This window comes from Schistocerca nitens, chromosome 6 (assembly GCF_023898315.1).
Source record: "Schistocerca nitens isolate TAMUIC-IGC-003100 chromosome 6, iqSchNite1.1, whole genome shotgun sequence".
NCBI classification, from domain to species: Eukaryota; Metazoa; Arthropoda; class Insecta; order Orthoptera; family Acrididae; genus Schistocerca; species Schistocerca nitens.
In genome coordinates, this window is record NC_064619.1 from 6,530,805 (window position 1) to 6,543,502 (window position 12,698).

The 12,698-nt window shown below is 46.3% G+C and overlaps 1 protein-coding gene across 1 annotated transcript in view; it reads right to left on the bottom strand.

The window, feature by feature from the left end:
* The window catches only part of LOC126262659 (uncharacterized), an 846,834-nt gene that overhangs the window by 471,053 nt on the left and 363,083 nt on the right, over positions 1–12,698 (bottom strand). The window contains exon 3 of the mRNA XM_049959428.1: positions 9,503–9,580. Within this exon, the coding sequence (XP_049815385.1) occupies positions 9,503–9,580 (78 nt within the window). The remainder of the gene's footprint in view (positions 1–9,502; positions 9,581–12,698) is intronic.

The window sequence follows — 12,698 nt, forward strand, 5'->3', positions numbered from 1 at the left end:
AATTGATCAGACAAGAAGAGAATAGAAGCTTCTGAAATGAGGTGCTACAGAAGGATGATGAATATTAAACTAGAAGATAGAGTAACTAATAATGAGGTACTGTATCAATCTGGGGAAACAGAAATTTATGGCACAACTTGAATTAAGGACGGGTCGGTTGATAGGACACATCCTGAGACATCAACGAATCGTCAGTTTGGCTATGGAGGGTAATGGGAGGAGCAAAAATTTTAGAGGGAGACCAAGAGATAAATACGTTAATTGGATGGTTCAGATGGATGTAGGCTGCAATAGTTATGCCGAGATGAAGAGACTTGCACGGAATAGACTAGTTCGGAGAGCTGCATCAAACCAGCCTTCGAACTGAAGAGCACAGGAACCACAAAAAACGTATGCTACATACCCTCTTAATCACATCGTCGTACAACTGTTGATAAAATGTAATGCAGAACAATTTCAGTGTCATCCACTGACCTCTCTAAACACAATGTAGTTCTGTAACCGAGCTTCAAGGTGGTCACAGAAGTATATTTTGGAGAGAACGTTGCATTCTATTTTCGTCTCTTGCCTCAGTCAATAGACGATGCAGATGCGACAGATCCGACCAGAGACTGTGTCTCGGTCGTCATTATCTGGGCAGTTGAAGAGATATTGGGAAGTTCTAGAGGGGACAGGCAAAATAATGTGAACTCATGTACTTACTTGGACTTTGTTTATCAATAAGAGGTTGGACTCTTCATTTGGCCGTAATACAGCTGCGATTCGAATACTGGCATATAATGATTGTATAGTCTTCAGCCGGCCGCGGTGGTCTCGCGGTTCTAGGCGCGCAGTCCGGAACCGTGCGACTGCTACGGTCGCAGGTTCGAATCCTGCCTCGGGCATGGATGTATGTGATGTCCTTAGGTTAGTTAGGTTTAAGTAGTTCTAAGTTCTAGGGGACTTATGACCGCAGCAGTTGAGTCCCATAGTGCTCAGAGCCATTTGAACCATTTTTATAGTCTTCAGTGGAATGTTATGCCAGTCTTCGATCAGAACCTCTTGTAACTCCTGTAGTGACGAGGGAGGTTGAAATCCGCTCTGGAGACTGCGCTTCAGAACCGCCCACAATGGTTCGACAATGTTCAACTCCGGAGACTGTGCTGTCCAGGGAAGACGCTGCAGTTTAGTTGCATGCTCCACGCACCACGGCTGTACTGTCCTTGCTGTGTGAGTGGGTGCGTTATCGTCCTGAAATATGGCATCACATAATCGTTGACTGTAACATGACCTTTGAGACTAATGATGGGACCAGTAGAATACCATGACATGACAGCCCACACGGTCATACTTCACCTCCGTGCTTAACCTTTGGAATCAAGCAATCAGGATTTTAGGTTTCTTTTGGCGTTCTTCAGACGTAAACCCGCCCGATGTTGAAAATAACGAAAACGTTGATTCGTCGGACCATATCACGTGTTTCCAGTGATCAGCCGTCCAGAGTTTATGCTCCTGACACCAGGTTTTACGCTTCTTTGCGTTCGTTGTCGTCACAAGTGGTTTCGGTATAGCAGTCTCAATAGATACGGGGTCTAGAAGATGGCTACTGAACTCTGCAGTCACCTAAGCCGATGTACCTTTGTGTTGTTCAACACAATTCATGTTAGCGTACGACGATCTCTGTCATTTAATTTTGATTTGCGCTCACTATTGCGTTTACACGATGATGTCTTTCCATGGGTTGGGTTGGGTTCTTTGGGGGAAGAGACCAAACAGCGAGGTCATCGGTCTCACCGGATCAGGGAAGGATGGGGAAGGAAGTCGGCCGTGCCCTTTCAAAAGAACCATTCCAGCATTTGCCTGGAGCGATTTAGGGAAATCACGGAAAACCTAAATTAGGATGGCCGGACGCGGGATCGAACCGTCGTTCTCCCGAATGCGAGTCCAGTGTTGTCTTTCCACGTTTTGTGTACGCTGTCAAGACTGTTGAAATAGTTGCTCTTGAAACATTCAATAAGTTGGCTGTCTTGGTTACTGATGCTCCAGCTAATCGGGCCCCCACAATCTGCCCTCTTTGGAACTCTGTTAGGTCTTTCATTGCACGTCGACCTCGGCTTCTGAATGCAACTACGAAGTCAGCACTACTCGTAAACAGCCTACACTGATGCTTAGTCCGTACTGAACACTCATCCAGCTCTACACGTGCCTTACCTGCGTTGTTGACCGTCAAACACAACCACCCCATTACTACCACTGTTCACATTATTTTGCCTTTCCCTTGTATGTGTATAGCGAGAAGGATGTCCACAGGCATATCCCTGGCGCGGGCACAATTCTCTGACGCACTGCGACCGGCAGTAGAATGGACTGGATAATTATCTGCTATATCCTGCTTTGATCGGTGTTCGCTTTGCACCATAGATGCAGCTTATACAACTCAAAACTCTCAAATATTACGCTATAGTCTTCTTATCTTCTTTTTGTGTTATTATTGACAATCGTTATCAGATTCTTGGTAGCATGGTCTTCCATTACAATGAAACACCATGTCTTCAGACTATTAGAACAAATGCCATTGTCATACATTGTTCCTAAACTTTGAGGCAGCAGACTTTGACCTAAGGTTTTTCAGAACCATCGAAACGGTCATGAACAAAAGATTAGTGCCTTGTTATGATGGGTTTTATTTATATTTTGAAAGAATGTAACACTCTAGTGCGACTGGCAATCAAAATAACAAATCTGTAGGAATACTTGTCTACGTCACTCTAAAAAATCTATTCTTCTGTGCTTCATAGCAGATTGTCTACGCAAGGTTAAACGTGTATTCAAGGTGATGATTTCGTTAGGTATAGCTCGAAGTAACTTAACTGTGCCATGCTTTAGCTACGCTGTAACCCAGCGACTTCACTGGCCATTCTCCAAGCTCGCGTTAAGTTACTAATATTTATCGCCTGGATAGGAATCCAAAACATCGATTAGCACAAGTCAAGCAAAATTGAAGTAAGAAAGAGAAGTTGTAAAGATGCATGTCGATAGGAACGCAGAGTAAGCATAAACCGTTTGAAACAGTGTGAATATAACAGGTAAACACAGTTCCAGACAAAGAAGTTCTGTAAGAATTTAGAACTTGTTTGTAAGATAGAAAACAAATGTGGTAGTTAAGCATGGAATAAATAATGTCCATATGAACTGCAAATACCACGAGTCATGCAACTGTTCGAGAAATTGTTAATGATTATCATTACGAGCTTCAAACGAGGTGACTGTCATCCTTTGGTCGGTGGAGGAGAATTGTGGTCACAACACGGACAATAAGAGTTCCTCAGCCAAGGTCTTTGTGATTCAGGTCGGAAGGTGGAGCTGTCCATTACATGCGATGATCTGTTGGGCGTTGAACATATCCATCCACCTGTCGAACGGCGTGAGGGTGTTTTGTAGGAAGACATCTTTACCTTTTGTACCAGCCTAAAGTCGTAAGTGTCAGGTGTATTGTCTCTAAAGACCTACGTGGTCAAAAATGCATATGGAAACACAGAAATGTCTAACGTTCATCGTAAGATACGCAACACTACCCACAGACATGCACATAATTGAACAGTTCAGAAAACAACTGGTTACAGTAGGGAACATTGTGTGTGGGAGAAGTAAAGTAAAGGCTAAGTTTTGACACCACATTAGCAGATCAATAACAGTACTAGTTACTTGTTAATTTGTCACACAGAATCAATTTGTAAAGCCCCCTTCTCTCCATTAATGTGCCACCTGACACATTCCACAAGCACAAAGGATTTGCTTCGCGGTGAAACCGAAAACTATGTCTGACCAAGGACATAACCCGTATCAGGAGATGGGTGAGTGCCTTCATCCCCAGAATTTAGCTGAATTGTATATAATGGGAGAATTTTATGCAGCACTCACCGCGCGAGATGCAACCATGATTTAATATTTAAAGGTTTGCGGTGTGGTCGGTTAAACAACTTCAGCGCGTTTAGCTGAATAAACATACAAACTACAAAGTCAACAAGAAAATTATGCATTACAGTGCAACAGTACTGGTCATCGTGTTTCTTGCAAGAGAAGGACACCAACGTTTGACTGGTGTCCTGAAATGTGGAAGCGGAGCAGAAACAAATTAAGGGCAAAATGCGGAATAGGTGATAACGGTTATTTTTCTGTATTTGAATATTAGAAATGTTCAAATATTTTGAGTTGCAGCTGGATAAATTCTAGGTTTCTGTACTTCAAGTAGTGTTCCGTCGAATTTGAGACAGCCGTAATATACACACAACAATGGAAAGGTCTCTGTTACGTGTCGATTTTGAATACATTAAGAGAATGTATTTCAGCTTCTTCAGTTCTTTCTAATTCTCTTCTTTATTCGTAAAAGAGACAAACTAAAATCATTTACAAGAGTAAAACTTTTCATAGAACTTGTCCACGTCATACGTGATTTTGTATTGGCTAGAACAAAGATTTCGTTCAGATAGCTTCTAATAAATCAGTATGACATTGTTCTAAATATACTACACAATTCTTCAGTTTAAGAAAATTGTGCATTTAAATAAATAAGCAACAAAACAGTGTGCTGTGTTCTACTACATATACATATAAGTATGGGTGCACCACAAGCTAGGAATTGTGGTATGAATAATATTACATACAAAACGCACATGCTCAACAAAGTGCAGGAATCCTAGGACGCATCAGCTCAACAAACTTACAATGAGCCCTTCAAGAAATAATAACTCATCTTGTTTCAGTAACTGTCGACTGCAACTTCGAATCTTCGTGTGGGCAAAGACCCACACCGCCCCTGAAACATGCCGAAATCCAGCTGTTAACTCGCAGCCGAACTACGCGTTGGTTTAGCTGATGAAGATACGCTTTCACAGCGCTCTTCAGGGATGCAAGTGCCTTCATAACACAAACACGGTAATGTTGCATACGCTGTTGCCATAGTACTGGTACTCCGTAATATCTTACTGAAGTGACTTGCCCCGTATGCTGCGGCCTGCACGTATCGTCGACATCAAATTCTGATATTCCAGAGTAGTGTAATTGTTTAGTTGTTCCAAGACAGTCTCGGTTAGTCCTAATGTTACACTATCATAGCTGTACTAGTTCACCATACCTCGCACGCATGTGTTACTACGAGTCGAGGAGTTCTGAATGACCTCACCAGACTGGTAATAATCCTTGTAGAGAGTGTTCTGTCCAAGCCGACTAACAAGGCTCATCATGGACGTATATATTAGTCGACCACAATAGTATTATCGCACCTGGCAGTGACGGCGCTTCGGTCGGCTAATCGTTAGTTTTCGTCGTGATATTTCACGAGGACAGCTTCAACTACTTGATAGTACATTGTGGTGACAAAAGGCATGCGATACTTTTTAATATCGTGCCGGTCCTCCTTTTGTCAGCATAGTGCAGCAACTCGACGTGACATGAACTTAACAAGTCATTGGAAGCCCCCCTGTAGATTTGTCGAGCCATGCTGCCTCCATAGGCACCCATAATTGCGAAGGTGTGGCCGGTGCGGGATTTTGTGCGCGAACTGACCCCTCGGTTATGACCCATAAATGTTCGACGGGCTTCACGTCGGGAGATCTGGGTGGCCAAATCATTCGAACGAATTATCCAGAATGTTCTTCAAACCAATCGCGAACAATGTTGTGGCCCAGTGACACAGCGCATTGTGATCTATGAAAGTTCCATCGTCGTTTCAAACATGAAATCCATGATTCGCTGTAAATGGCCTCCAAGTAGCCGAACTTATCCGTGGCCAGCCAATGATTGGTTCAGTCGGAGCAGACGACCTAAACGCAGCCCACACCGCTGTGGAGCCACCACACAGTGTCTTGTTGACAATTTGGGTCCATGGCTTCGTGCACTCTGCGCCACACTCGAACCCTACCATCAGCTCTTACCAACTGAAATCGGGACTCATCTCACCAGGCCACGGTTTCCCAGTCGTCTAGCGTCCAAGCGATATGTTCAAGAACCCAGGAGTGGCACTTCCGGCACATCGTGCTATTAGCGAAGGCACTCGCCTCGGTCGTCTGCTGCCATAGCACATTGACATCAAATTTCGCTTTCTGCGGTTATTTCATGCAAAAAATGGTTCAAATGGCTCTGAGCACTATGGGACTTAACATCTGTGGTCATCAGTCCCCTAGAACTTAGAACTACTTAAACCTAACTAACCTAAGGACACCACACAACACCCAGTCATCACGTATTTCATGCAGTATTGCTTTTCTGTAAGCACTGACAACTCTACACAAATACGTCTTCTCCCGGCCGTTAAGTGAAGGCGTCGGCCACTGCATTGTCCGCGGTGTGACAGGTAGTGCCTGATACTCGGTATTCTCTGGCCACTCTTGACACTGTGGATCTCGGAATACTGAATTCCGTAACGATTTCCGAAATGTAATGTCCCATGCATCTAGCTCCAACTACAACTCCGCCTTCAGAGTCTGTTATTCCCGTGGTGCGGCGATAATCACTTCGGAAGCCTTTTCACATGAATCATCTGAATGCAAACGACAACTTCCGCAGCACACTGCCCATTTATACCTTGTGTACGCGATATTACTGCCATACGTATATGCGCATATCTCTGTCCCATGACTATTTTGGCGTCAGTGTATATGCACACTTGACGTGAAGGCATTCACAGTGCGATGCATTTTCTATTCCTGAATCACTAATGTACTTGTTTGCTGTAACGTCACCGCATGTTTCCGACAACGGCCGCGGCAGACAAGTTCATTAATATCGTGGTCAGCTAGTACACCGATGAGCCTAAACATTATGACGACTGCCCATAGCGAGGCTAAAAGACGACTGGTGCAACTGTAGGTACATGACACGACAAGGGAAATATTTACGCGGAGTAGAGGCAAATGGGGAATCGTTGTAGCGGCGATACAGCGGCAGGTGGCGAACTCAACCTACGTAAACGACTTCGACACGACTTATTGTTACGCCAGGCGCCTGGGAATGAGAATCTCGGAAACGGTAAGGGTGGTTCGCCGTTCGCATTCTACTGTCGTGTGCATCTACGAAAATAGGTTGAAGCCAGCGAAACCACGAATGGGCGACAAGGTGTTCGACCTATAAGCCTTATCAGAGAAGGTGGAGGTTAGAGGATTTTGCGCTCTGTAAAGCAGAACATGCGGTGGTCTGTGGCAGATCTGACGACAAAGTATACTGCTAGAGCAGACACAAATGTATCAGAGCAAATCGTTCAGCGTCCATTACTAAACAGAGCAGATGTCCCCTACATATTCTCATGTTAATCCGAAATAATAGTCAGTTATATTTGCAATGGCCACTAGACTATCGAGACTGGACCGTGGCTCAATGGAAACGTGCCGTCCGGTCGGTTGAATCACTTTTCTTACTACGCCAATCCGATGACGTCGTGAAGAGTGCCCCAGAGAAGTTGATAGGATCACTTTCATTTTCTCAATACATAAACGACATGACGGACAGGGTAAGCAGCAGTTTACGGCTGTCTGCTGAAGACGCTGTGGTGTGCAGGAATATGTCGTTCCTGACTCATCGTATCGATACACAAGACGATCTACACAATATTTCTAGTTAGTGTGACGAATGACAGCCTTCTGTAAACGTAGAAAACTGTAATTTCATGCTCATGAGTAGGAAAAACAGTCCTGTAACATTGGGATACAGCATTAGTAGGTTGCAGCTTGACACAGCAACTTCGATTAAATACCTACAGGTAACGGTGCGAATCGATACGAAATGGAATGAACACGTCACCTTGGTAGTAGCTCGACTTAATTTTATTGGGAGACTTCTGGGAAAGTATAGCTCATCAAACGATATGGCGTACAGAATGTTTGTGGGACACGCTCTGGAGTGCCGTTAGATTGCTTGGGATCCATAAGTCGGCTGAAAGGAAGATTTGTTAGCGGTAGGTTCGATCAGGACGCAGATATTACAGAGAAGGTGGAAATGCCTGGAGGAATGACGACGCTCTTTCCGCAAGGCGCTGTTGCGCATATTTAGAGAACCAGCATTTGAGGTGAACTGCAGAACGATCATACTGCTACCAAAGTGTATTTCGCGTGAGGACCATGAAGGAAAGATGCAGGAAATTGGCGCTCGTACGGATGCTTTTAGACAGTCCTTTTTCCTCATTCTGTTTGTGAGTCGAACAGGAGAGGAGATAACCAGTAGTGCTACCCTCCGCCATGCGCCGTACGGTCGTCTGCGGAGTATCCTTGTAGACACAGAAGATACGCCGTCATCCAGGTTAACGCATCACGGCCGCAGGCGAGTGGAAACAGTATTATGCTACTAGGGACATTTACCCGGGCTTCTACAGGATGTGTGGCAGTAATCGAAGGTACCGTGAACCAGGATCCCTTCATCCTTCATGTCTTCCCCGAGAACTGTGGCATTTGCCAGCAAGATAACAGGCCGTGTCACGAGGCCATGCTCGACGTACAGTGGTTTGCGGAGAATGTTAGTGAACGTTGACGCTTTGGCCACCAAATCCGCCTGTTGTGAACCAGGCCGGAAGCGTCTGAGACGCTATCTGAGGCCAGCCCCGCCTGCAAAAACATACGAAAACTGCCTGACATGGGCTTAGACACCTGGTGCCACATGTCTCCGAATGCGGTCCAGAAGTGGACCAACAGCCTGTTAAGCAGGCGGTCGTAACGTTGCGGCCGATCAGTGTATCTGACAGTGTCTCATGCCTGCAGTCCAGTCAGCGTCTACGAGAGCTCTGCGTGGATCGCTGAGGAGCAAGCAGTCAAAGCGGCCACACTATCCTCAAGTAAAATGAGAGGTCCTCAAGATGTTTTTAAATAAATTAGGTATATCGGTTTAAGGCATTGTTCAAAGCTAACTGGAAAGCTTTTAGAGTCAAGATAATCCTGATCACAGGTTGTATGTGGCCTGTTTTCATTTCTGCCGATATACTGTATCCTCAAGTAAAATGAGAGGTCCTCAAGATGTTTTTAAATAAATTAGGTATATCGGTTTAAGGCATTGTTCAAAGCTAACTGGAAAGCTTTTAGAGTCAAGATAATCCTGATCACAGGTTGTATGTGGCCTGTTTTCATTTCTGCCGATATACTGTATTGGGCGTTTCACGGTTTTATTCAAACTGGTTTCTGAACAGCACACCGGCATACTTCCCCAGTCTAATGAATATTGATGTGTGAGTAAAAACAGCCCTTGCTCTACTATGCCAGTCGTCATTTTATAATTTTACCGAAATAAGTTCTCAATTGTTAAATGCAAATAATTGCCGCAAATTAAGAACCGATGACAGAGCCTGCAAGGTTCATCCCCCCCACTGCCGTCCTCGCGCCTTTTAGCGACACGGGCGCATCGTTAGGTCCTAACAGTGACCCGCAACTGCACCGACGTCGGTGCCCCCTAGACGCAGAGTGCGGCAGTGCTGGCAGCAGCTGCTGGTGCAAAGCGTGGCGGCGGTGCAGGAGAAGCCGGTGGCCGGTGGCGACGGAGCTCCTACCTGTCGGACGGCGCTGCCCGAACTGTCGCTGAGGCTCTCCCCCTCGGAGCGGTTATAGCGCCTCTTGGTTCCGCTCGTCTGAAACATATGCAAGCCCAGTTAGCCTCTCACCTTGCGGCAAGCCTGACAGCCTGTCTCAGCAAACAGCGGCTTACACGTGCCAGTATGACCTCTTCTTACCCAGGGCACCGTCTACCAGTAATACTTCCGTACCGAGGGACAAAGCAAAGTTGTACGTGGCCTCAGCTAATTGCGCGGGAGGGATAGGCAAGAATCATAATTGTGGGTAAAGATGGATTTGCTGACAGTGTAATAGAGCAGTTGATGCCATTGCGTAATTATGAGGGGCCTTCAGTAAGTATCGCAACAATTTTTTTTTCTTAAAGCAGGTTGGTTTTATTAAACATTCCAGTAAACCATATTATTCCTCGCTCTTCGGGCTACCAAAGGCTATATTTCAATATAATCTGTGTTCGGTAAGACGGCCTTACGGCACCTCAAAAAGGAGACCTGTATTCCCGCATGCTACCAATCACTGGCCGATGTCGGAGTCAGTGTCTTGCTGCATCAGTAAACTCCCCATCATCCACGCGCTACTTCCCGCGGTGCGGATCCTTCATTGGACAGATGGAAGTCGAAAAGTGCGAGATCCCAACTGTAGAGTCAATGAAGAAGAACATTCCGATGAAGTTTTGTAAACACGTCTCGGGTGCGCAGACTTCTGTGAGTTCTTGCGTTGACATGGGAAAGGAGAAGTTCATTAGCATTTTGGTGGCGACGAACGCGCTGGAGTCCAACACTGCAGGAGTCACAGCTGTGTGCAGCCGGCCGGGACGCGGGAGATCGGATACGTTTGCGCGCCGCTGTGCTGATGACAGGCACCTCGCCCAACGACTCACCGTGCTTTTGGTCACTGCCAGGTCTCTGTAGGCATTCTGCGAGCTCCTATGAATGCATGTGATGCTCGGTTTCAGCCAAAAGAAACTCAATGACAGCTCTCTGCTTGGAACACACCTCCGTTACACACGCCATTTTGAATTATATACACTCCTGGAAATGGAAAAAAGAACACATTGACACCGGTGTGTCAGACCCACCATACTTGCTCCGGACACTGCGAGAGGGCTGTACAAGCAATGATCACACGCACGGCACAGCGGACACACCAGGAACCGCGGTGTTGGCCGTCGAATGGCGCTAGCTGCGCAGCATTTGTGCACCGCCGCCGTCAGTGTCAGCCAGTTTGCCGTGGCATACGGAGCTCCGTCGCAGTCTTTAACACTGGTAGCATGCCGCGACAGCGTGGACGTGAACCGTATGTGCAGTTGACGGACTTTGAGCGAGGGCGTATAGTGGGCATGCGGGAGGCCGGGTGGACGTACCGCCGAATTGCTCAACACGTGGGGCGTGAGGTCTCCACAGTACATCGATGTTGTCGCCAGTGGTCGGCGGAAGGTGCACGTGCCCGTCGACCTGGGACCGGACCGCAGCGACGCACGGATGCACGCCAAGACCGTAGGATCCTACGCAGTGCCGTAGGGGACCGCACCGCCACTTCCCAGCAAATTAGGGACACTGTTGCTCCTGGGGTATCGGCGAGGACCATTCGCAACCGTCTCCATGAAGCTGGGCTACGGTCCCGCACACCGTTAGGCCGTCTTCCGCTCACGCCCCAACATCGTGCAGCCCGCCTCCAGTGGTGTCGCGACAGGCGTGAATGGAGGGACGAATGGAGACGTGTCGTCTTCAGCGATGAGAGTCGCTTCTGCCTTGGTGCCAATGATGGTCGTATGCAGGTGAGCGCCACAATCAGGAGTGCATACGACCGAGGCACACAGGGCCAACACCCGGCATCATGGTGTGGGGAGCGATCTCCTACACTGGCCGTACACCACTGGTGATCGTCGAGGGGACACTGAATAGTGCACGGTACATCCAAACCGTCATCGAACCCATCGTTCTACCATTCCTAGACCGGCAAGGGAACTTGCTGTTCCAACAGGACAATGCACGTCCGCATGTATCCCGTGCCACCCAACGTGCTCTAGAAGGTGTAAGTCAACTACCCTGGCCAGCAAGATATCCGGATCTGTCCCCTATTGAGCATGTTTGGGACTGGATGAAGCGTCGTCTCACGCGGTCTGCACGTCCAGCACGAACGCTGGTCCAACTGAGGCGCCAGGTGCAAATTGCATGGCAAGCCGTTCCACAGGACTACATCCAGCATCTCTACGATCGTCTCCATGGGAGAATAGCAGCCTGCATTGCTGCGGAAGGTGGATATACACTGTACTAGTGCCGACATTGTGCATGCTCTGTTGCCTGTGTCTATGTGTCTGTGGTTCTGTCAGTGTGATCATGTGATGTATCTGACCCCAGGAATGTGTCAATAAAGTTTCCCCTTCCTGGGACAATGAATTCACGGTGTTCTTATTTCAATTTCCAGGAATATATATATATATATATATATATATATATATATATATATATATATATATATATATATATATATATATAGCGCCACCACCTATCTAAACTTCCTGAAACTATGCGCGCTGAAGAGGGAATAGTCTACGATTTTCCATAACAATTCCCAATTTTTTTCAACCGAAATTGGCATTATTTAATAAACGCCTCTAGTAGTTTTTTGGCATCGAAGAGACGTTCGTCTTGATAGAGTTAGATACGGATTCCACGCATTAAACCTTTCGGCAAGTAGGAGCAGCCCATAGAGGGCTTTCGCACATATTTAAATAAACATCTTCCAAATTGCTGAATTTATAGTACTGGATATCACGACACTAAGTTCGGCTCTTGGCCATCTGAATCTCAGAACATGGCATCCATGGGTATTTTTTGTGAGTGTATCTGAAAAATATTGTGTATGTGCCTGCTTTGCCGCAGATGATTCCAGAACAGAAAAAGCGCATTTTCGAGGTGTTCCTGTCGGTGACTACCCATGCGTGCCAAATGGGTGTCACACTAAACCTATAATGTACATAAAAAGTAACTTTAAAATTTCTCTTACATCCTCGGTATTTCTTATCGATACAGCGCTATGCACTAAATAGTTATAGCCGTCTGCAGTCGCTATATTGATTCTGAATTGTCCCGCATTTTACCCAAGTGAATAGCACTTAATTACTGAGCATTTACGCAAACAGATGTTGACTCGTCTGGGCTTGTTTTTGTTGTA